Source organism: Bos indicus, chromosome 4 (assembly GCF_029378745.1).
Source record: "Bos indicus isolate NIAB-ARS_2022 breed Sahiwal x Tharparkar chromosome 4, NIAB-ARS_B.indTharparkar_mat_pri_1.0, whole genome shotgun sequence".
NCBI classification, from domain to species: Eukaryota; Metazoa; Chordata; class Mammalia; order Artiodactyla; family Bovidae; genus Bos; species Bos indicus.
Window position 1 is genome coordinate 45,193,431 of NC_091763.1, and position 25,475 is coordinate 45,218,905.

Genomic DNA, 25,475 nt, shown 5'->3' on the forward strand with positions numbered 1-25,475 from the left:
ATACAAACTATTATATATAGAATAAATAGTAAGGTCCCACTGTATAGAACAGGAACTATATTCAATATCTTATAATAATCCTATAATGGAAAAGAATCTGAAAAAAGAATATATATACATATATATCATATATATAACACATATATATGATATATCTATGTATGTATATATCTGAATCATGTTGCTATATACCTGAACCTAACACAACACTGTAAATTAATTACACTTCAAAACACAGCTTAACATTCATTACATTGTGGAGGTTCTCTAATATGAATACTTCAGTGAAAGCAATAAAACAGGTATTTTGAAACGTTATCTGAATAGTTAAAAACATGCATGACAAGCATACAAATTCCATATTCTAGCAATGTGTTTCTCTACAAAGTCCCCTCCCACCTGAAGACAGCTTTGGCTAGGTGAGATACGGTAGTTGCTAATTAAATGATGTGTTTATAAGGTTAAGCCAAAGTTCACTAAGGCTCACATAAATTATCAGTTTATCTATTAAAGTTTCTATCTTGCTGAAGTAACAGATGTATCTTTTCTAGGAAAAAGAAAATAAACTTTAAAATCCCACTTAAAATAAACCTATCTACATACAGCTTTGTGATGTGAAAAGCAAATAATTTTTGCATCTTTGTGATGTGAGATCAAATAGTTTCATTCAAATGGAAAGGAAACAGGAATATTTGGAAACTGGGTTCCAAAAAAAGTCATAATGACTGTGGACACTTTTTCTTGCCTGAATTCATGTGAAATGTTTTGAAGATATTATTAGAGAGGATTGCATATTCTTTTTTTCTCTTTCATAATTCTTATGGGAGAAAAAACATAGTTAAAAGAGATGAAAATATTATATCCATACTAATAATTTATTTTTTGTGTGTGTTAAAAGAAAGTGACCTCAAAGTGTCAGAATTCAATCAATTCAATTGGTCACTCTTGAATACTGTGGGAATTTAACACCTATGTTTTATGTCTGTTTCAGCAGTGAGCTTATGATGATAAATTGTCTGTGTGGGTGGTGATGGTTGAGGGGAAGAATGAGACAAATATTCAGTAAATCTGGCTCAAAAAACACATCAAGAATTTCACTACCAAGATCCTAATCTGTTTTTCTTTGTCAGTTCTTACCCTAGGTAAAAATGCTTCACATTAATTTGATTGTGACAGGATATCTTCACTGGAGTTTTGATTAAGAATTAACTACAACAGCATTCTCTCCTAGATCAATAAAGCAGCATTTGGGAGTGAGTAGGTATGGAGAAGGTATACACACATATACACATTCACATACAACATTACAGATTAAATCAGCAATTTATCACCATCCCAAAACAAAGAAAGTACTAGATTCTCTCATTATCCTTTTATATCTTTTTTTATAATATAAGGGCAACATGGATAACTGGTTCACCAGATAAGAGTATAAATGAAGTAGTTCTGAGAGGGGGCAGTGTGGTCTGATATCCTAGGGGAAAAGCTACAACAAAGCTAAGGTGTGGTTGCTAGAATAATTAAGCTGCTTTCAGAATTTAGGTGAATTGTGTTCCAATTACAGGGACACAGGTGCTTTTGTCAAGCACATTATTCTATGTTATTGGAACAGAAATCTGCTGACAATGTCATGGCTTGAAAGTACCAGCCTCTTAACTGTGACCAAAACCTGATATATCTTAGCACTGAGAATTGGCCAAAGAAACCACATGAGTCACTAAGTGAATGGAATTTGGTCTGATATTCCAGTGTCTGTATTGACTTTAGCTCTTTTTTCAAGCATAAATACTTTTATTTCTTTTGGTTTGTTTTGGGAGATGAAAGTTTTCATTTAACCACAAATTCTCATATCATTAGTGCTCTGAGATAACAGAATGTCTGATCTGTTAACTGGAATATGTTTTTTGCCAGGTATTTTTCTGGATTAGTACATTAATTTTCTAAAGTATGTTTCGTTTCTTTTAATATAAAATTTATTCCTTTCTAAGCTTAATTCCTAAAGGGTTTTTCCGTGTGTTTGAACTAAGTCTCCACTAATGTTAGTACTGGAGAGTTGTGTGGACCATTAGTCGATATAGTACAGCATTCTTTTGTTCTTCTATAGACGACTTTTAATAATAAAAGAGGACATTCTGGGAGAGGAAATATGTGGATATGAAGGCCATGGGTAAAAATAAATTTTATCTCTTCCCCAAAGAATAAGAGGACATTAGAACTTTGAGGAAAGAGATACATAGCTAATTAGCTAGCCAGTTAACTAAACAGGAAAGGGTTTGCATGTCAGCATGTTACCACTGGAGACGTGTTTTTCTCTCTGCTGTAGTAGGAAGGAGGCTGCGTATCTGGATATCACTGGGACATCACCTGAGTTCCCAGGGGTATAGGTCTCATTGAAAAAGAAAAACCTGTCACTGCTGCATGGATAGTACAAACTTGGGAGAGTTGAAGGAGTGGAGGTCAATGAGTCTTTGGTGCTTGAAAATTTGGGACCATCTCATAGGCAGTCAAGTTCCATTGTCAGTAAAGGGATCTGAATTGGTCTTTTATATCAGAAGTCAGAAAGCGCTGATATGCTGGTGATGGGTCTTTTATCTCCAGAAAGTGGGTAAAGAAGACTTGGGTGCATGGTCAAAGTTCTAGATCCCATCATGGTCTATGAGGGGAGTAGAATGAGCCCTGTTTGTGTAAGGAAAGCAGCCAGCCTCCTGGGGAGATCCTGGACACAAGAAAGAGAAACAATGGTTGCTGGTCCCTCAAGTAGACACCAGAGCCATACTGGACTGGAACTTCAAGCGTGACAAAAACCTCAGAAGAGAAGGACTTTGTGGACTTAAGGGTGTGAGCATTACTGCTAGGCTTGGAGAGGTCAATGGTACCCCCTGGGGGGGGTGTCCCTTAAGGTGTCAGTTTTCTTCAGAGGCTTCTCACAGGCTAGATTTCCCTGAGGCAGAAGAGCAGGGCTGCGTGTACTAGTAGAAATCTCACCTGCAACAGTGAGAGATCCTGATGTGGCAGCAGAAAGTCAAGCAGCACAGCTCAGGCTGCCAGTCAGATTTCCCTCTTATCGGGTCCAAATGTAGTTTCTGGGTAATGCATAGGAAGTGGGGAACCCAAGAAGTCCATGGTGGCCCTCTGGTCCCTCAGGCACTTAGGTCCCATCCAGTTTTGATTGAATTTGTTGAGATCAGAGATATGTAAATACCTCAAATGTTGTATTCTTGAAAAGTTTCTGATAGTTAACAGTTAAGTCATTGCTATTTCATAATCATTATGAAACTATATTTTATGTTAATTTCATTCTCCTTCATCATGGTTTCAGAAAACATGTACTAAACAGTAAGAACCTGGTTACAAGTGCATATGTATTGAAAAAAAGAAAAAGGCCAGGTGAGAACCAGAAAATTTCTAGAATTCCAACACACACTTATCTTATGAATTTTGATTCTCTGAACCTGTTAATTTTTCTCAATTTGAACTTCTGAAAGTGCCATTCAATTACTAGAAATATCTTAGGGACACTGGACCCAGAAGAAGGCACACAGTTTATAAAAGCAAGAAAATACTACCACCAAACCATCTTCATTGTTTCAATGTCAGGCTCGTATCCTTCCTTTAAAAATCTCTAAATGGTAAATTTTACCCCCCAAACAACTAATTTGTTATAGATCAAAACCATATTCCACTAAAAATCGGTAACAGCATCTATATAAATCTCAGATCCCGGGGAGACAACTGAAAGTCTCAATATAAAAGTAGTGGAAAGATTTTATATGCTATACACATTGAAAAAAACAAAAACAAAACTTCTCCTGGTAAAAGCTGCATAAACAAAGATGAGATATAAGTATTCAACTGAAGTTAAAAGATATTTGCAATCACAAATTTTTAGTATGCATAAAATAATTGACTGCTTAATAAAGAATGTTTAAGTGTACCCCTTTGGCTTGTCCATGATAAGACTCTCCAGTATTGACTTAAGTATGCTTTTGCTAGTTAACAATATGCATTTAAAATATGACCAGTGGAATAAATGTAAGTGCTATACACAGCATGGGAGATAACAATTACTTACCCTGTAGGCTGGCTCTCAAATTCTTCTGACCACTGCTCTTGAATATCCTCAGTAGAAAGATCTACATCCCGGGTGGTGACAAAATTGAACTCACTGCCTTCATTTCCATGGAAATAAATGGAGTTCCCATCTGACTGACAGCTATGCTGTAGATAAAAAGAGAGCGTGGGGTGTCCATTGAATTGGTTTTGTGGCTGTATCTGTCTTATTCATGTATAATTAGAGTTTTTAGAAAAGTCACTATATTATTCCCTCTACGATGGACTCTGAAATCAAAAGAGCTTGTTACCTCCTTTTCTTTTTTTGGTCTTATTTAATTCAGTTACAATTTCTTTCTAACTTATTAAGTTATCACAAAAAGAGAGTCAAGAGACCATTTGAGCTTTGCCACCTCAGCCTTCAGTGTGAAACAAGAATATTTTAATTGAAATAATTTCCCATCTTTACCACAGTCCTTGTTGTAGGAATTAAGTGTGATAATGACTTGTCATATATTTTCAATACTGTGGTTATGGACTTAAATCACACTGACCTTTTCAATATTCCATATATTTCTGGCTTGCCATTCAAACCTTTCACAATTTGTCTCTAAATGGGATATGAGCAGAATAGCTTGCTAATCAAAACATGGAATACAGAAAAGGTCAAAGTAATCCCTGATATGATGGTATATTCTCAGCCAGCTTTTGAGCAAAAGTTTCTGACCAGATCTAGGAAGTACATGATGTCCCTGATGAGCCTGTAAACAAGAAACTTTGTCATTCTCCAAAAGAACATCAGGCTTACAGAAAAATAAATAAGTTTAAATTAAAAAAAATAAAATATACATCATCACAAAAAAAAGAAAAATAATTTCTTGTGATGCTTTTTTTATACTTTTTTTCCAGCTTTAAGTGAAGAATCAAAGGCAAGATCCAACTATAGAGCTGGGTAAACTGAGTACTTAGCTTTTAAAAATATAAGTTTTTGCATTAATCATTTTCTGGTAATGTCACACATAGAGACATGCTAATAAATAAAAGATCAAACATTGTTTCAAGTTTTATACACTCTTAAAATAAAATAGAAATGAAGAAAAATAATTGGTGAGAGGATTTCAGTTAGATCCTGTGACTGTTGGTTCTGTAGGGCAAGGATCATATTCCTGTATTTCAGGTCTTAGCATAATGCTTGGCATATGGCAGTAATTAAAAAATATTTGTTGAATAATTTAATAAATGAATAAATTATGATATGGTTATGTCTTTCAGGTAATTAACTAATTTTTATGGAAAACTCACAAGTTAGGAAGCATCAGGAAGTCAGTGGAGGGAAGAGGTTTATAATTGATTATAATAATAATCTAATCTTTGCTCTAAAAAGATTGTAGCCAAGTTGAGATGTATCAAAGGCAGCATATGGAAAGTGCTAACGAGTGAAAGAAGGTAGCAGTCACTGTGTCCAGGGCAGGTCTAAATGAGCAGGCTTCATGGAAGAGCAGGTCTTCAATTAGCTTTAAAGGATGGATAAAAATCCAAGTTGGATGACAAATATGAATGAATGACAGGTGATAAGTAGGCATAATTTTGAGAATTAGATTGAAGCCTGACTGTAGAGGATCTTAAATGATATTTTGAGATCACTGCTATATTCCATCAGTGGTGATGTTCTAAAACAGAGCAGTAATATGTGCAAAGAATTATTTTATGACAATTAAACTGATTGTGGCAGATAAAATCAATGGGGAGGGAAATCAGACTACTACAATGAAAGAGTAAAAAAGCTTCCAGAAGTTTCCAGATGTTCAGGAGAGTTGGTGCATATGATCTTGGGGGAGTCATTTCATAGCACTAAGACATAAGGCATACACACTGTGCTTCTCATCAGCTTGAAAGTGAAAGTGTTAGTTGATCAGTTCTATCTGATTCTTTGCAATCCCCTGGACTATAGCCCACGGGTTCCTCTGTCCATGGAATTCTTCAGGCAAGAAGTGGGTAGCCTTTCCCTTCTCCAGGGGATCTTCCTAATCCAGGGATCAAACCCAGGTCTCCCATATTGCAGGTATATTTTTTACCATCTGAGCCACCAGGGAAGCCCCCAGGTTAGATAATGCTATACTGTGTGGCAGGCTTCATCTGCTTGAAGATCTTCTTCACACCACAATGAGTACACATTATTCATGGATGCTACACTGAGCTCATTATATGCAATCCTTAATCCACACACATTGATCAAAAATAGGATTTAGTTTATTTAACAGTAAAATGAAACTGTTAAGTAATGACAAACCCAAAGATCCTCGACTAGTATGTACTCTATAAAGATAATGGAATGCCAACTAGAATAACAAAGATTACCTTCCTAATAATAAAGCCACCAAGCTCTAAAGAGCGGTTTTTACAATTATCTTCTCATTCTGGAATCCTGAGCAACTGCAGTTCAGTTCAGCTCAGTCACTTATTTGTGTCTGACTCATCATGGTCTATATTCATTTGGAATTAATATGACTTTTACTCTGGTGCAAATGATATTAGGTCATTGTCCAAGTAAGAGGCAACCATGAAACATCTATACACAAGAAAATGGAATAATCTCATGTTACAATTTAGAAGAATATATTTGTGTAATGAAAAGAGTGATTTGCTTAATACAAAATCTTGGTCACTTCTGACTAAAATGCCAATTTAATTATTTCCATTTTGATTCTGTTTACCTCAGAACTGTTTGTTAATATTTGAAGACTCTGTGTTACACATAATTATGCTTTGCTACTCTTCCAAGATTTATTTATTAACACTTTTGATGCATATTTTAATTTAGTTGCTGCTGCTGCTACTAAGTTGCTTCAGTCGTGTCCGACTCTGTGCAACCCCACAGACGGCAGCCCACCAGGCTCCCCAGTTCCTGGGATTCTCCAGGCAAGAAAACTGGAGTGGGTTGCCATTTTCTTCTACAATGCATGAAAGTGAAAAGTGAAAGGAAAGTCGCTCAGTCGTGTCCGACTCTTAGCGACCCCATGGACCACAGCCTACCAGGCTCCTCCATCCATGGGATTTTCCAGGCAAGAGTACTGGAGTGGGGTGCCACTGCCTTCTCCTAATTTAGTTGAGACAGAAAATTTATGTAAAGAAACATCATTATGAAACTGAATACCATATTGTTAAACTCATTTCACAAACTTAAAATAAGTAGGTATTTTTAAAAAACAGAGGTATATTTTAAAGGGTCTTTTTGTTAGTTATTTGGCTGTTACCAAACACATTTGGTGGTTTAGTAGACCATTTGTGTTAATACAACTGTTATAAATTAGCTATCAAAAATATATTTTTTATATTTCTTAATTTTGTATCTCTGTGAGATTATGGGTATTCACTAAACTCACTGTGATGATCATTTCATGAGGTATGTAGTCAAATAATTATGCTGTACACCTTAAACTTCTATAATGTTATATATCAATACCTCAATAAAGCTGGAAGAAAAAATTAGCTGTCCATATACCTTTATACCCTGTATGGGTAGAGGTGCTTGAACTTCCCCCTTGAACCCAATTCAATTAATTGTGCTGAGATTAAGGTTATTTTAAAAAATCCCAAATACTAGAAACTAAAAGCATTCTTGACATGGAATGAAAACTCAGTTATTGTCCATCCTCAAGGAGTTTGGGGATCAGAATCAGAAGGCATGTTCTGTGTTGATGTTTAAAGAACAAAATTCTGTAAAGCAGTTATCCTTCAATTTAAAAATCAATAAATTAAAAAAAAGAAGGCATGTTCTGATGCATTATCTCTACTGAATGGCTACATGGTTCTGCACAACTCATTTAACCCATCTAGGCCTCAGTTTCTTAGGCTGTAGACTGGGGCCACTAATGTCTATATCCTAGAGACACTGTAAGAAGCACAAATTATATTATATGTGGAAGTGGTTTTTTGGAAATCTTTAAGTGCTACAAAATAATTGTTATTTTATTTCTGAATATGCTATTTTCCAAAAATAAGCTATTATATTCCCTTAGCAGTATATACCCATAGCAGTAGGTTATAGAGAAATAGAACATTTAAATCTATTTTGAACTGTGTTTCTCATTGTAAGGCATTAAAATTCTTCAGAACAACTTAAAACCTGTAATAAAATGTAAAAGAATACACTGCACAATACAACAAGGTAAAATATTACAATCATTCATTAATTTTCAGAATATACTGAATCATGAATTAGAACTTTAAAGCTCTCCAAATGTTGGCAGATTACCAAACGTTTCCCTTAGGAAAACTTAATGATGCAAGGAATCTGCTGCCACTTTTCTTACAGATGAACTTTCATTGTATAACATACATGTGTTTATGTTAAAAATCCAAACAAAATGTGAATTTAAAGAATGAAAAGAATTTTAGGAAATTACTCAGTGATTTTAATACCCAGTTGTTTTTGCTTTGCATCTATTCAAATTCACGTCATTTACATGCAATGACAATTAAAATCTAAACAACTTCATAAAACAGTTAAATTTCTAACTCTGTGAGATATATGAGCTCTTGATACAATAAAAACAATACTTTGGAATTTAGGACAATTTTATATTGCGTATGGTAAAAATATAGCAGGTTTTCTTGAACAAATGATTACAAATAACGTGACTTTCTGAGTCTCAACTTTTGAATAATTTATGGTGAATATCAAATAATTAAGAATTTATTTTGAGTAAAATAAAGATATAAATTATGCAGATGGTTCTATATATTTCTTTCTATCCTTGCTGCTGCTGCTGCTAAGTCGCTTCAGTCGTGTCCGACTCTGTTCGACCCCATAGACAGCAGCCCACCAGGCTCCCCTGTCCCTGGGATTCTCCAGGCAAGAACACTGGAGTGGGTTGCCATTGCTTTCTATCCTTAGCCCTCCTAATTACATAATGACATTAAATATTACTTTTACTTCATTATTTTATTTTTATTTATTTATTTTTTTACTTCATTATTTTAGCATTGACCAATGACACATACTTTATACTTCTAAGTACTAGGAAAGCTCCAATTTTTAAAAATCCCTAATATATCATCCTTATTTGTTTCCATCTATCAATCAAAAATATTTCTCTACTTTGCTGTTACATGGATTTCCTTTACTTGAAAAGCAGAACACACTGTAACTAAGTGACATGGATTTGCCATTCAGAAAAACATCAACAGGAAACATCAGTGCAAATTCCTCAATATAACAAGTCTTTGGCCACAATTCAGGATAGCATTTTCCTAAGGTTGCTCTCTATACTCTGCTGAAAATGTTAATGACTTCACCTCTGTACTTGTAAAAAAAGTACTTGCAATCACCTCCACCACAGTTTAATTAGGGTTTCATCAAAGATGAACACTGAGGCACCTCTTAATATTATCTCCCTGGGGTCTAATGGCCCTGATGATTCTTTCAGGTATCTGTAGCCTTACAATTTATTTTTGACGATATCCTTTTAGTTGGAGTGAGTATACTGGGCATTTGGGCAATGCCAGCTTGCAGAGAGCTGGTGGCAGATGGAATGAAATCTGCCTGGTGTGCCTTCCCCTCCACATGAGCAGAGAGCCATCCATTTCCTCCATTAAGGAGTTGTCACTCAGCCCACCCAGCTGGAAGACCATTTTTGATAGCCAAGCTGGCTGGTGGCAGACAATTCAGATACAAAGTGCACTTTAAAAGGAAGCTAAAACATCATCTGTAGGAAAATTGAAAATGCATGGCTTCCACCACAGCCAATTTTTTAATGACTGTAATATTTTAAGTGATTATTTTTGCCACTTCAGATTGCTCCTTAGAGAGGAGAGGTTTTTTAATTAAAATCTAGGCAATGCAAACAGATGAGATATGAGGAGCAGAGGAAAGAGAAATAAGATGAATAAAATTAATTAAAATGGCATTGTTGGCAGAGACATAAATTAGCCACTGTCTGGTTGGAAACAAAATATACTGGTATAAAAGTTTCTGGATTAAAGTGAGATGTGTGACTGAGTGACCAGAAATGGACTGACCTATAGCATTACATATCATTGTGTTTTCTAAGCCTGTCACCATGCTATAGCCATTATCATATAGAAATATATATTTTCTACATCCTGGTTCAATGGTCTTTAAAGGTATAGACTTTCATGCTTATAAAGAAAAAAACAAAATAGGAAGAGAGTGATTTCTTTCATGAGGCAAAATGAAAGAAATTCATTTTGCACACATTAAATTTCTAGGTAATTTAATACCAGTTAAAAAACTGATAACTTGGCTATAAACACAGTCCAGGTGCAGGAGGGCTGAAGTGCATTTGAGTCAACACAATAGATTCAACCACAGTGAGCAAATTTTAGGGAGTTCTAAGAGTCTTTTTTTTTTTTTTTCTCATTATTTTCTGGATTCATTAAGCATTTGAACCACTTTGTACTATGATTCATAAAGATTCAATTTATGGTATATTTTATGACAAGTGTGTAATTATTTGGCAATAGTTACGACAATTCTAAAACAGCCATAGTGACAGATTTGAATCGGAGTAATGAGAGAAAGAATAACAATGAAAAATTCCACAGAGCAGTTGTTAACCTTGTCTGTAGAGATCAATATGACTTTCACAGTGTCTGAGGTTTTCAGTCCTGCCTCCTCAAATTAAGGCCCAGAACACCAGACACAACATGGTGGGCTGCAAGATACTGAGGAACAAAAGGGCTGGGACTTTATTATACAATGTAGCTGGCTTTGAAAATCAAAGCTGTTTGATCTTGGAGAGGTCACTTAGCTCTAGGAGACTCTTTATTTTCATCTGTGAAATGGGGGCAATTGTGAGGATTAAATGAGATAGTGCAAGTAACATGCTTATTCTAAAGATTGCTAAATCTTAGGAAATCAGTAAATGCTAATTCCCTTCCTTCTTTCATCCCCTATCTTCATTCATTTAACAAATCTTACCTTAATGAGTACCATTATGCAAATAATTGAGCTCTGTGGTGTGCTAAGTACAAAGATGATGGGAAATGTTACTAGGTTTTGTATGTTCATATAGAATAAAATAAATTTCACATTGAATATTGTACTAACTTGTAATAATTAGTGATTAAATGTGTCAGCTTCAGACCATAAACAAACAAGAAAAGGGAGGCTCTGGGGATTTGTTTGAATGGTTATTTTTAGTAGAATTTATTGAAATTATTTGTTTCTGTGTTATTACCACTCTTGTCATGGTGATTTGGCTCAATTCCATGTTTCACTAATGCTATTCCACATTAATTACTGTACAAATAGGCCTCATTGGGGGGAAATTGTGGAAAACACACTACTTACATTTAACCCTTCATCCCCAAAGTACTCTTATTAGTTTAACAAATTATATTCTGGCTCATTTTACAATATCATGTACCCACCTCTTGGGGGAAACATGACAATAAGAGCAATGCAATCCAAAATGAAGAACATCCCAAGCAAAGCGAATTTAGAGAGACAGCATGCAATTAACCAAGCTGGAATCTGGCCAGAAAATCGTAGTTAACATTCCGATTCTTAATAGAAAAAGACATGAGAACATGGTCTAGCCACAAGTCTTACTGAGCTCAGGTTTATCCTCATTAGAAAGCCAGTACTCAAATCCCTCAAGTCACAGACCAGACAGTTTCCAGTACAGCGATTTGCAAAGCATATTTCTGGAAAGTATATCTGATTTCCTCCTGTTTGTCCTTACAGTCTAAAAAAAGAAAATCATTAAATGGATTTTTGAAATCTTTTTCTGGGGTGCCCAACTTATGGAAGAAAAGTTAGGCATTATAGCAGGCAGATATTGCTCTGCCAGGGGACTATACTCTCAAAACACACATTTAGAAATAAATTCTGCTTTGAATGTAATCATCCCTTTAACCATTTGACTTTGACTTTTTTCACTAGCGTCAACTTGTGTTAAGACTTTACATTTTCAGACAAATTAGTTTATATTTTTTCCATAATTTGGATGTTATAACCTTTATTATCCATTAATGATTCAACAATTTGTGATAATAGTATTAGACAAGTGACAGCAGAACCCCAGAATGAAAGCTCCAATTCTTATTCAGGACTGGAGATCTGCCTAGTGTCCACTGGGATAATGAATTTGGCAAATGCATAATGTACAAGAGCTATAAGAAAATTAATAGACTCTCTTTTCTGACTTAATGCTTTTCCTTAATGGGTTGTTGATTTACCTAATTCACCTAATGGCTCCTCATTAGGGCCTTTGGTGTTTGTTAAACTAGGAAAATTGACATTATTATTGGATATTTATCAACAGTAAATGGGAGAGAGAGGAAGCAGTCTAACTGGAAGTAGAAATAAAAGATTAAGATATGGCCCTTCTAAATTCTGTATACTTAGTTACTCCCAATCCTTGACATACATCTGCAAAATTTAATAAATTACTTTTTAAGAAAAATTATTTTAAATACATTTGATCACAGCCTATTCTAAAGGACAAACCTTCACAACAGAATCTGTGACATTTAATGTTGATTTACTTCTCAACACAAGTTGACATAAATGTGCAGAAGGAGTAATCTGGCATTCTTTGCTATCCATACAATGAACTAGGATAATAAATAGAAAAAGATTAGCAGGTGCAGGCACAGCAATCAGAGTGGGAAGATTTCTTAAAAATAAAAAATACATGGAACAGCACCTATCTTCTAGTGATCTGCATTTAATCTGTGGGTCAATTCCAGAGTTGACAGAAGCCAGTGATTTATGCCTTTGCAAGCTGAGGGTAACCAGGCTAGCTGAGCAGATATAAACATTTATTAACAGTGACTGAGCAAAGCACGCAGATATCAAGGAGTTGTGGATGCTTCATGCTTTCAAAATACAAATTTTGGCTGCCGCCAAAGATGGGGGTAAATAAACACAATGAAGCAGCTGCTTGACCAATATTTACCTCCATGGCATATTGATCCATTTGGAAATTTTCCTTCACTGGAAAGGATAGAAAAAACAGAAAAAACAAAACCCAAAATATCTCCTCATACCTCTTTCCAAATCATTTGTTTCTGGGTTTTTCTGAGTAATTTCCTGACCTTTGCAGGTCTTTTCTTTAACAGTGAGTTATAGAAAGCAGGTAGCTGCAACAGCTCCAGGCTGATCCTTTAAAATTTTACATTTAGCACTTTTCTTTGAACTTGAAGTTAAGGACATTTTCAGATTGCAGTATGTGTGTTTGAGGAGGTGGGAAGAGATAACTTTGATGGATTCTTCTGGATGTTTCAAGAATGACTAGGAAAATCTGGGCACTAAGTTCTCAGGCTCTTTATAGACATGCAGTGTTTACCTACTGTAGATATAAAATTTAGATCGAAAGGCCTTCCTCATAGTGCTGGCAACTACAGATGATTCATGAAATGCCACCATTTCTATGGCTTCTTTTACTACTTATCCTAATTATGGTTGTTGTTATTATTATTTATTATCCAGTATCCATGTTACTCAATGGAGATGCGTATCAGAATCCTATACAAGGTGAAACACTGATTCTTGATTCTATATGTTTGAAATGGAAGGGGCTGAAAAAAATCAACCATTTCCCTTAAACTTTGATGACAAAACCAATACCATTCTCAAAGAGTCAGAGCACCAGAAGTTGCCCTTGGATTAATCATTCTCCCATTTCAGGCAGGAAGAATGTGCCTTCCACTATTAAATGTGGCAAAACCCCCAAAGCCACCAGGGAATGGCAGCTGTGGCAGCAGTAGCCGATTCCAGCAACTGCAGACTGACACAGTATACCCTGTATCTTCAGAATAGAAACAACTGACACAAGAAATTCTTGATTAGTCTAGAAATAATTTACAAAATTATAAAAAAAGAAAGGATGCAATTGTTTATAAAAGAAGGAAATATTATTGAAAGTGAAGTGAAGTCGCTCAGTCGTGTCCGACTCTTTGTGAACCCATGGACTGTAGCCTGCCAGGATCTGCCATCCGTGGGATTTTCCAGGCAAGAATACTGGAGTGGGTTGCCATTTCCTTCTCAAAAATATTATTAGAACCAGTAATTAAGACAGGTGATTCAGTATCAAGGGAGTTCAGACTCCTTGCCTTTCTGAGTCCATGGCTGGCTTATTGTGGAGATTGCTAATGAGGGTGGTGCTCTGGGGAGCTTTCTGACTTCCAGGACTAGATTTATAGGCATTTAGAGCCCCACCTATTTGGTTGTGAACAGAGGGCTACTTAGGGATTCATGGGAAATAATAAAATCATGATGGTAATTAGAAACACTCTAAGAATGTGTTGCCCCTTTTCTTCCACATGGGCAAGCTCTCTGGAAAAACACTGGCCGCTAAGTCAGACAAGGCCATGAACTTGCAAAGAGAATGGAGGAGAATCACAGATGGCTGCCTAGGAAGAACATATTAATTCTGTAACCTCTTACAGTCCTCTTTAGCTTACCAATCCAAATAAAAAAGCACAACAAACATAAGGTCGGGTTCTACATTAAAAGCTGATACTGTTAGACACCTACTTCATATTAATTACTAAAGAGTCAACAGATGGTAATGGCTTTCTACCAACCCAGGACAGATTTAAACTGGTGACGTATAATTGCAGTTCTCCAGATCACATAACTCCTTAAGTTAATTACTCTATTTTGTCTTCTATCATTCTGCCCTACTTGAGATAAACAAGGACAGGCTCAGATAAAATGGATTAAATATTATTACCAAAGAAATGGGAAACAAATCTAAAGAAGATAAGGAAAAATAATGTACTATGAATGCTAGTGACTCATTTTTATCTTTCCTATTTGACCTGCCACTCTTAAACGCTATTTTCAACATCAACACCCTCACTACTATTACTTCATTTTATGAACAGCACTTAAAAATCATTTGTTGTTAATAATGAAAACTACTATTTTTAATTATGTGAATGTCATTTCAACTTAATTCCAATGGAAACTGGTCCTTTTGGCAGTCTGACTGCCAAAAGTTACACCTATGGGAAATACTTGTGTCCAACCTAATCCATTTACTTCATTTGATTCTGATATCATCTTAATGACATACATGGATGACATAATTTGTGAATTCTGTATTTTTCTATCCTATTCTTCCTTCTGCCCTCCTAATTGGGGTTTTCAGCTCAATCCTTTGCCTTCTACTTATTTTTCTCCATATTCACTTCCCTGTGGAGCTTATTTGTACTCAAAATTTTCCATGAAGAAGACATGTACTTATTAAAACCTTTCTATATGCCAGGCACTGTTCTAAGGTTTACATGTATCTTCTTATTTAACTATCACAACAGGAATGGATACTACTATCATCCCTGTTAAAGGTGAGGATACTGAGAAACCAAGAGGTTAAATAACTTGCCCAAGACCATATGGCTAGTAAATGGTGAAACCAAGATTTGAACCCTGTTAAGCTCATTTTCTTAACAGTTTTGCTCTATCCAGTCCCATTCACAATATTTTTGCCCTCATGTCATCTTTGAATATAAAATTTATTTTCTTTATTCACAAACTAGATCTTGGTATTTTTTCAGCTTTTCATTTGTTCAACTAGCACAATGTATCATGTGCCAAACACTGGAGATTCAAAAATAGCAGAAACAGTTCCTAAGCTTAAGAAGCTAACATGCTAACTAGGGAGACAAACATAACTACAAAGAAACGTAAACACTCTCATAGATGTGTATGTATGCTGTAACAGAATGTTGAAATAAGGTGCCAATAAAACACATGCTACTCCTCATTCCAAAGTGAAATGATGGACCAAATATAAGGACCTAACAAAGTGAAATGTGGACCAAATGTAAGGACCTAACAAAGTGAAATGGTGGACCAGATATAAGGACCTACTAACAAAAGAGGTGGTAAAATGACTTAGCCACTTCCCTAAATTGAGAATGAGTGAGCCTGAAGCTGCAGTAGGTTGGCAGCTGGAAAGCAGAGAGATGATTCCTTTCCAGAGGGTTGTTGGTGAACTGTGAGTCACATCCATGACCTTGCAGGGGAGGAAGGTATCATCCACTTGCCTCAAGCCTGGGGCTCAGGATTTCAAGGCCATCCCTTGGAAGGGATTCTGTAAGGGCTTAGACTAACAACTGGGGCTGCCTGGCAGGCAGCTGGGTAACAAGAGGGCTGCATTTTGAAGTAACTAACTTCTTTTCTCCCAATGATGGATTCAAAGTGAATGTTCACCATAGACTAGGATTGGACCCATGCACACAAGAGGAAATCTGGTCTAAGATCCTGCCCACAGGGGCTTCCCGGAGGGGCAAAGAGCCCTCAGCAGAAAGAGGCTGAAGTCATAAGTCAGAGTCCCAGTGGGAAGTAGTAGAAGTAGACATAACCTGAGAGATATACATTGGGGAGCTACAGGTGAGAAATCCCCAGTTTTGGTGAAAAGTGGTGACATATCCATAGAGCTTTGTGATGGAGCCAAGAGAACTCCAGCTTTGATCACTTGCCAGATTATGAGATCAATAATTCCCACTCACAACAATAACTGCGCTTGCTTCTTCTCCTTCCTCCTGACCCAGCCCTGGATGATTCAAAGGTTAAAATTAATGACTTAGTGGAGGAGGGGGAAGGAGTTGACCACTATCTCTTTTCTACTCAGCAGACTTCAGCTGGAGGAAAGGAGATGCTATGGGTGAAGTTTGGAGTTTGCATTATTATTGTGAACCATGTGGTATTTGTTATTGAACTGAGACTAGCTACTACAGTGATTGATTGCTTTTTTGGTCTATCAGTAGTCTTGGGACCTGACTTAGTTTTTGTGCAAAAAGGATACAGATTTTAAAAAGCTGTCTGAGTGAATATGAATGGTCACTAGTGAAGAAGAATGAACCTGTATTTTGTAGACAGTCTTCAACCTCAAGTCCTGTTTATTCAACCTTATGGTTATAGCAGCACAGGGAGGAGTCAGACATTAGCTATACACAAAACTTCATCCAGACAATGACATTTGAACTGGGCCCTTAAGGATGCTGGGGAATGACTAGGCATAGTAAAAAGAAAAGTGGAAGAGTATGTCTAAATGGGTGGGAGTGTGAAATTCCATTTTATTTGTGATGCTGGAGGACAGAAAATAAGGATGAAAACTTAGGCTGGACATGGACTGGAAACAGCCTTGAATTACATGCTAGGGAGTTTGGCTTGTCCCCTCAAGGCCTACACAGGAAGCCATCAAAGGTCTTGAGTATGGAGGAGGCATGATATAATTTCTATTAAGGAATGATGGTGTTATCTTTTGTCAGTGGCATCCTTTTGTATGATTCTTGACTCCAACATCCTCAGCACAAGAAGTCTGCTACCATGAGACTGTTGATTTCAATTTATTTAGCATTCCCCTGTTCTCACTCTATTTCACCTTCTCTATAGGTTACTGAAAATGCTTCCTACCTCCGCGAGGAAAATATCTTAATACTCCTATCTCCTTAACTTCACTTTAGGTCAGCAGTGATGGACCAGTAAACACGATTGTGAAAATAAAACTAGCTGCTGTATAGTGGAAGACAAGGAAGCAACCTGTGCTTGGTCTGAACTTACTAGATTTTAATGTATGAAAATCATTCATCTAGGACCTCCCTGGTGGTGCAGTGGGTAAGAATTCACTTGCCAATGCAGGAGACACAGGTTCAATCCCTGGTTCAGGAAGACTCTACATGCCGCAGAGCAACAGGGACAATGTGCCACAACTACTGAAGCCCGAGTGCCCTAGAGCCCACATGCCACAACTACTGAGCCCATGCGCTGCAACTACTGAAGCCTGCTCACCTGGAGCCTATGTTCTGCAACAAGAGAAGGAAATGGCAACCCACTCCAGTGTTCTTGCCTGGAGAATCCCAGGGACGGGGGAGCCTGGTGGGCAGCCGTCTATGGGGTCGCACAGAGTCGGATAGGACTGAAGTGACTTAGCAGTAGCAGCAGAATAATACATGAACTATAAAAATTAGCTGTTACTACTTAACCAAAGAGTATCCTATCTGTGCTTGGACATTTTTCCTTGAATAAATTCTACTCTGTAATGAAGTACAATGAAGCACTCAATTGATGTCACACTCAATCTCTGATTTAGTTAAGGTGTAAGCATCTCGGAGAAGGCAATGGCACCCCACTCCAGTACTCTTGTCTGGAAAATCCCATGGACGGAGGAGCCTGGTAGGCTGCAGTCCATGGGGTTGCTAAGAGTTGGACACGACTGTGCGACTTCACTTTCACTTTTCACTTTCACACATTGGAGAAGGAAATGGCAACCCACTGGTGTTCTTGCCTGGAGAATCCCAGGGACAGGGGAGCCTGGTGGGCGGCCGTCTATGGGGTCGCACAGAGTCGGACATGACTGAAGCGACTTAGCAGCAGCAGCAGCAAGCATCTTGGAGACTTTTAACAAGTATTATTTAGAAAAGACAACATATAGTCTAAACAAACAATACTCTCAAAACTAAAAAGTCCAAAACAAAGCAATGTTCAAAACATGTCTTATGACCAATAGAAACATCGAGATATGTTTTCTAATTGGTTGTACTCTGTTTTCATCTCAGAAGCCACCCACTAAAGGAAAAATATTTGATGGAGAAATTGCATACAGCTTAAATAAACAATTTTTATTTCTAGAATTCCAAATCACTTGGCAAAAGCAATTTTTTCATGCTAGAAGTTTGAGTCAAAATGCAAGAGGTTGGTCATATAAATGAGTTAAAATGACAATCTTAGATTTTATCATTGCACTTATTTAAAAATTTAAAAAGAAACATTAGAGAAAAGCTTCTATATGGTAGCCAAAGACCCTGGTACAAACCATTACTACAATGATTTTTTTCTTAATAGGCAACTAGGCAAGTCTTAAATGTGTGATAGCACAAGTATACTCCACACAGAGTTGTAATCTAAGTAACCATTACTACAAAGCAAACCCACACTTCATACATTTTTAACATGGGTGGTACCAAAGTACAACGCATTAAGAAACCAAAAAGTTAATTAAATTAGTGTAACGATGGCTTATAAAACAGGCACAAAAAGTATATATAATATATAGTAAAGGGAACTGAGATCAAATAATTACCAAATGATCATCACAGGAAAAGAATGTGAATCCCAGGCCCTGAGGTCTCCATGTGTTTCCTGGGTTTACATATCTTGCCAATGGTGAACAGTGACAATAGAAATCCTTCTCTTAATCAAGTAGTAGTGGGATATGCGGAGAAGGCAATGGCACCCCACTCCAGTACTCTTGCCTGGAAAATCCCATGGATGGAGGAGCCTGGTAGGCTGCAGTCCATGGGGTCTCCGGACACGACTGAAGCAACTTAGCAGCAGCAGCAGTGGGATATGATATGGGCTATCCTTACAAAGGTTCTTTTCCACACCCATATGAAAGGCATCCATGACTCTTTAAAGGATCCAAAGGAACCAAAGTTTTAGAGTCTTTATCAGAACAAATCTCCTTAAGGTTTCCTGGGTGTTTTTTCATGTTGAACAAAGATGATGTCCGTTCCTAATGCTAGTCAGTATCTAGAGTTTGATTTGCTAAGCACCAATTTAACTGTGTCAGGAGGGTTTTCTAAAAAGGTGACGGTTTCCTAAATAATTTATTTTTTATTTTTTGGTCATACCACATAGCATGTGGGATCTTAACTTCCCAACCAGATATTGAACCTGCCCCCACCTGCACTGGAAGGCAGAGTCTTAACCACTGAACCACGAGGGAAGTACTCTAAACAATTTGCAACCCATAAATTATTAAAAGGAGATGAGTGTCTTAGATCTTTATATTCTGCTTGTGATTCTGTGACCTCACCCCCATGCAGCACAGAGGTCTTTTTTTTTTTTTGTAATAGTGAGTCACATTTTTAAAAACTCTCCAATCTGCATCTGTATTTTATTTTTTTCATACTTGAAACTTGAGAGAGTCCAGTTGAAGATCAAACGGTTTCTTAAAATATCGCCTTGACATAGTATCTTATTCCACACATTCTCTGGGCAGGCAAGCCAGTGATTTTAATTCTCATTCAAAAAGTGAGCTTTTAAGACTTTAAGGTTTTATCACTGGTCATATCTTCAGACTTTATCACAAGTCTCAAATCAGTATCTATTAGACAACCATTTCAAACACTGTCGAAGGCCTCTCCTTTGTGCTATCATCTTCTAGCCTTTATGTGTGATTTATGATTCTAGAAACATTAGTCTTCCCATCTGGCCAATTTGAAATGACCCTTCAGTCTATTCCTATTCTCTTGGATAGCCTTCCTAATCCCTCAACTCTGGATCTGGCACTGTATATTGTATTTCTACAGCACCTTAAACTTTCCCAGCAAATCAACAATTATGCTGTTTTGCACATGCACGTTGCTATATGTAACCTCCCAGTAAACTGACAGACAATAAAAGGAAAAGACATATCTGCCTTTTGTGGTTATATTCTCCAGGTTCAGCCCAGTACATGGCACCATGGGTTCTCAAAAATACTTGTTCAAAGGATGAACAAATGAATGATTTCCCATTCTTACAGGGGAGGGTAAAGTGATATTACCTATTCTTTTAATAGTGGTTTTAGTAAAATACTTCATGACCCCATGGACTATACAGTCCATGGAATTCTCCAGACTGGAGTGGGTAGCCTTTCCCTTCTCCAGGGCATCTTCCCAACCCAGGGATCGAACCCAGGTCTCCCGCATTGCATGTGGATTCTTTACCAGCTGAGCCACAAAGGAAGCCCAACTGAGCAACTTTCACTTAATAAAATACTTTAGTAAAATAGCGGTTTAGTACAATTTGGTTTATTGAGCTTTAGGTTTTAGAGGAGAAGAGAAGGAGTGAAAGAGAGATCAAACCTTCACTGTAGCTCCTGGGAAGAAAAGCCAGTTGCCCGTGTCTACTGGATCCAGATTGTCTTCTAAAACAACTTGTCTGTGAGCTGAGTTGATGATGAGGATGTTATCTAAGGCCCAGCAGGCTTCATACACTTCACCTACTTGTAGATTTTCCTGCTTCCACTGAAACTGGACGTTCTCCCCTTTGGCGTCTTCAGGAAGGTAGAGGATGTGGATAATAGTACTGACATTGGAAGGGGCTCTGGAGAGATGAGAATTGGTGCCACAATAAAGTTCAACAGTGTCCACTTTATCTTTCTTATAGATCCATTTTGTTTCTTAATTAAGATTGTGGTTTTCTTATCTTAAAAACATTACACATTATGGATGAAATACTCATAATCTTATACCCCTTAAACCTTTTAATATATGTGGTTATTAAGATGTCCATATTGAGTGATGGGAGGTTAAATATTAAATGTCTTAAAGAGCTCTACTTTTAACATAAGGCAGGCAGTAAGTATACTCAGGTAAGCCAGTAAATGGATAATTGAAGAGAAAATGGTACACAACTGCCTTGGCTCTTGTAAAAAATCAAAGAGTATCCAGCACAGTATTTTATAAATGGTAGACACTCAATCTAAAACTATATACTTTATATGATACTAAGAAGAAAAAAAGGAGAGAAACTGTAAAATTATCTTAATTTTAATTCTTACTTTGAAATTTTATATCTATTAGAGATCATGGTATACTATATGTTTTAAAATCAACATTTACATGAGTTACTTTATTTCTAGAAAACAAATACTTTTTTGTTTTGAAAATGTGAGATTTGCCATGAGAATTAAATGCTCTCATTTAGAATTCTTAAGATTTCCATGCATACCAGTCTTTAAAAACATGATAAAACTTCATAGGATTTTCATATCATATCTGCTAAAATCTCAGTCCTTTGCTATTTAATATTTATGTTAAACATTTTATTTTACCAAAGTAGAAACCTGCTGTAGTAAAAATGATGGCCTTGGCCAAGATTAAAAGTGGTACTAAAATGCAAACTAGTAGTACCTGGGGCTTACTATAAATCAGTTTTGAAAGGACTAGAGAAAAGCCATATTTTTCACTCACCAATGAAGCACGTATAAATCCATAGGATTGTCAGTGTAGATTATGAATGGTGTGCCTTACCTTTGGGGGTAATCAATCCCCCTTCCTTTAAAATATTTAATGATGACTATGTTTTTAACTTCAAAATAATTTAAATCAATGAAACTCTGATCACTAATGGTAAATTTGCATTAATGAGAATGATAGTTTGGTGCATGGCCTAAAATTGAAAGTCTTATGTAGTGAAAAATAAATAGAATCAGCTGAATGTGATCTCTATATCTTATAATTAAATGTATACACTATTTGTCATATCAGAAGCATACAGCTGTTATTCAGCAAGAAATATACACTACAATTTATCCAAACTATGAGATATATTAGAGAAAAATGGAGGCATATGAGTAAAACTTGCAATACTTATGCTGCTTTGCTTAAAACCATTTATATAAATCAGTACTTAATATGAATGCATTTTCATTATAACTACTAAAAATTAGAAGGAATAGCAAATGCTCTGTTATAAAATTGGCAATTGACACAGCATGTCAGAGCTTGGCTTGTACCAGGTATCTATAAATAATATTTTATCCTGTCACAGAGGGAGACAATCTATTAAAATCCATGAGTTAGAATTACTTTTCTCAAGTTTTGGTTGAAATAGAACTTGAACTTATGAGACTTTTATTTTTATTTCAAATACTAGAAATTTTTATTATTAAAGATTAAGAACCTAATATTTATTCTTCTTGCCCAAATAAACCACATTTTTTTTTCAATATGGAAATATGGTAAGGAAAATAGCATGAAAAAAAAAAAAGAAAACTGTCACAGAACTTATGGAAAATGTTCTACTTGAGTCATACTAATTTAAGAACCGAACTGAGCAGAAAAACTACTTAATAAAATTTCAAGGTATTTTTTTCCTTTAAATACCTCACCGTACCTGAAATTAGCACCCATTCTGAAGTTTATTTTATGATTTAAACTGCACAAAAATAGTTAACAAATCTGAGTTTTGCTAAATTTAATAAAAATATTTTCAACCTGAATTAGCTTCTCCCTCTTTAAGCATCCAACCTCATTTTCTTATGAAGGGATTTTTTTTTTTAATAAAGAAAATGTAATAAATGATAACTCACATCACAATTATAACAGAATTTTAGAACTGGCCTTAGGGAAGTTAGCAGGAAAATTACAGAACCAGAGATTAGATCCAAAAGGCTGTTAACTAATTGTCATCACAGACTGGAAGGAATTTAGGTAGTAATCTGATACATTTCTAGGCCTATAAACCAGGTCACAGCCAGGCTACCTAGAGAGACAGATGGTGATGTTATTTTGTGGAGAATCCCATCAGAAAGGTTACTATCTCAAATGTACTTTTACCAAAAGTAAATAGTTTGTTATAGCAACTACTGACAGTGGGAAGAATGGAAAATGACACTTTTAACATGTTCTTCAAATAGAGCAGGTAATATGCAGGTAAATGTGTGCATTCATGTAATTCAACATAATTAACAACCAGAGTACTTTTAACCATGAAGAATAAAGCCAGTGGTAGAATGAAGGTAAACAGGGAAGCAGAAACCCACCTACATCAAAACTTAAAATGATAACAAACCTAATTTTCTCAAGCTGAATCCAGTCCGCAGTATTATTCTTGGCATATGACACGATGATACAAGGGTCTGAGTAACTATAGCGACATGAACCTGAACCTGTAAGCAGCAATAACAATAAATTTCAAAGTTAAAAAAGAAGTGTGATTACATATTATCCTTCTTGATAAATACTCTAGATAATTTTCTAACCACTTAGTTGTTTGATCATTTCCCAATTCTTCTAACTATGCTAAAACTTTTTGTGATCTATTCTGATAAATATTAAATAAATAATTTTGAGTTAATAAAAAAGTAAACTGCAGGTCTCTTTAGAGATACACGAACTTCTAAATTAAATATAAACACTCTGTTCTAGGCCAAGAAATATCTGAATATTATAGAATGATTAATAATGCCATTACGGTTCTTGCAAGTTAATATTAATAATGCTTGTATTAAGTGGCATGTCAGTCACTCAATTGCATGAGTAAAAATAGCATTCTTCCGTGTGTCTGTTATTTAACTTATGATGTAGCACGCTGCTGCTGCTTAGTTGCTCAGTTGCATCCGACTCCATATGAGAAATTAAAATACTGTAAATTCAAGTACTAAATGAATGAGAACTATTAGAGATATGATTGATATTATTCTACTACAGCCCAACATCAAAGATTTGAAAGAGAAACATTATTTTCCATTGTGGATATCTGGTCATTGTTTTTCATGTATTTTCAGTATTGGATATATGAAAACCAAAGACAGTTTTAAACTCTGATAAGAATTTGTTTTAACATGTTTAATGAATTCCTATAATAAAACACTCTCCAAAACAGCCATGAAACATAAGCCAGAAGTTTACTGGAACTCAGTAGCAGGGTTTTTATACTATATTAAAAACAAATGAACCAAACGAAAAAGAAATAGGATATTTTATGTTTAACTTTCCCCCATCTGCTAGAGGAATCGTAGTTTTAGCAAACGGCATCTGTTGATGGTTTTTATATTTGTAGTACTCAAGAGTTCCAAGCTTTAATCAGACTCATTTATTTTTTTTCAGTGGTGCTTAGTACAACACCAGTTAGTTTGCCATCGCCAAGGCTGGCAGTGAGCTAAAAAGGCCAAACAGTAGTTTTCCTAGATTTATTCTCACAGCTAGAGTGTTGATGAAAAAAGGCTACTGAAAAGAAAGCAACACAGTAACCTTGAGCTCAAATAGAAACCTACTTTATGCTGTTTGATCATTTAAGTTCTACCTTTCTTAAGCAGCTGCTTAAAATAAATATCAAACTGTGGGGCTGGAAATGGAAATGGCCAGGATTATGTGAGACAAACTTCAACACAAACACGTATGAGGTCTGGCAGACAATTTGTTTTTCAAAAGGCAGTTCACACTAGCCTAAAGAATGTAAATGGTATTTATGTGCTTCCTTTCTGTTTTATACATGGTTAAGTACTTAAAAGCAAGTGCCTGAGGTGAATCCCCAAAATGGAAAGGCAAGAACAAATGAAAACCAAAAATGTTCCTCACAGAAGCAATTCAGTGGAAATTATTTACAAATTGAAAAAGAACAGGAAAGCTGATAAACATTAAAATAAAAAATGTGTTCAACTATGGCCCTGATAACCAATATGACCCCTCCCCTGTTTTCTTTTGTTATCATCTCACTGTTGGGAGAAAAAGTGTTTACTGTTGTGAGAATAAACTTATTGTCATTGTCCAGTTGCCAAGTCATGTCCAACTCTGCAACCCCATGGACTACAGCACACCAAGATTCCCTGTCTTTCACTATGCAAACTACTCCAGCATTCTTGCTGCAAGAATAGTACAATAAGTTTATGATGCACTCATTGAAATAAAAGGTACCTGGCAGGTGACTCACTTTTACTTACTTAGTCATTATA

General features: G+C 36.0%; 1 protein-coding gene across 2 annotated transcripts in view; it reads right to left on the bottom strand.

Annotated features, from left to right (window-relative positions):
* Positions 1-25,475, bottom strand: part of RELN (reelin) — a 558,072-nt gene that overhangs the window by 222,901 nt on the left and 309,696 nt on the right. For both annotated transcript variants that reach the window (XM_070787714.1, XM_070787715.1), the window contains 3 exons: positions 23,594-23,690; positions 20,881-21,121; positions 4,073-4,218 (listed from right to left, as the gene is read on the bottom strand). In XM_070787714.1, coding sequence (XP_070643815.1) covers positions 4,073-4,218; positions 20,881-21,121; positions 23,594-23,690 — 484 coding nt within the window. The remainder of the gene's footprint in view (positions 1-4,072; positions 4,219-20,880; positions 21,122-23,593; positions 23,691-25,475) is intronic.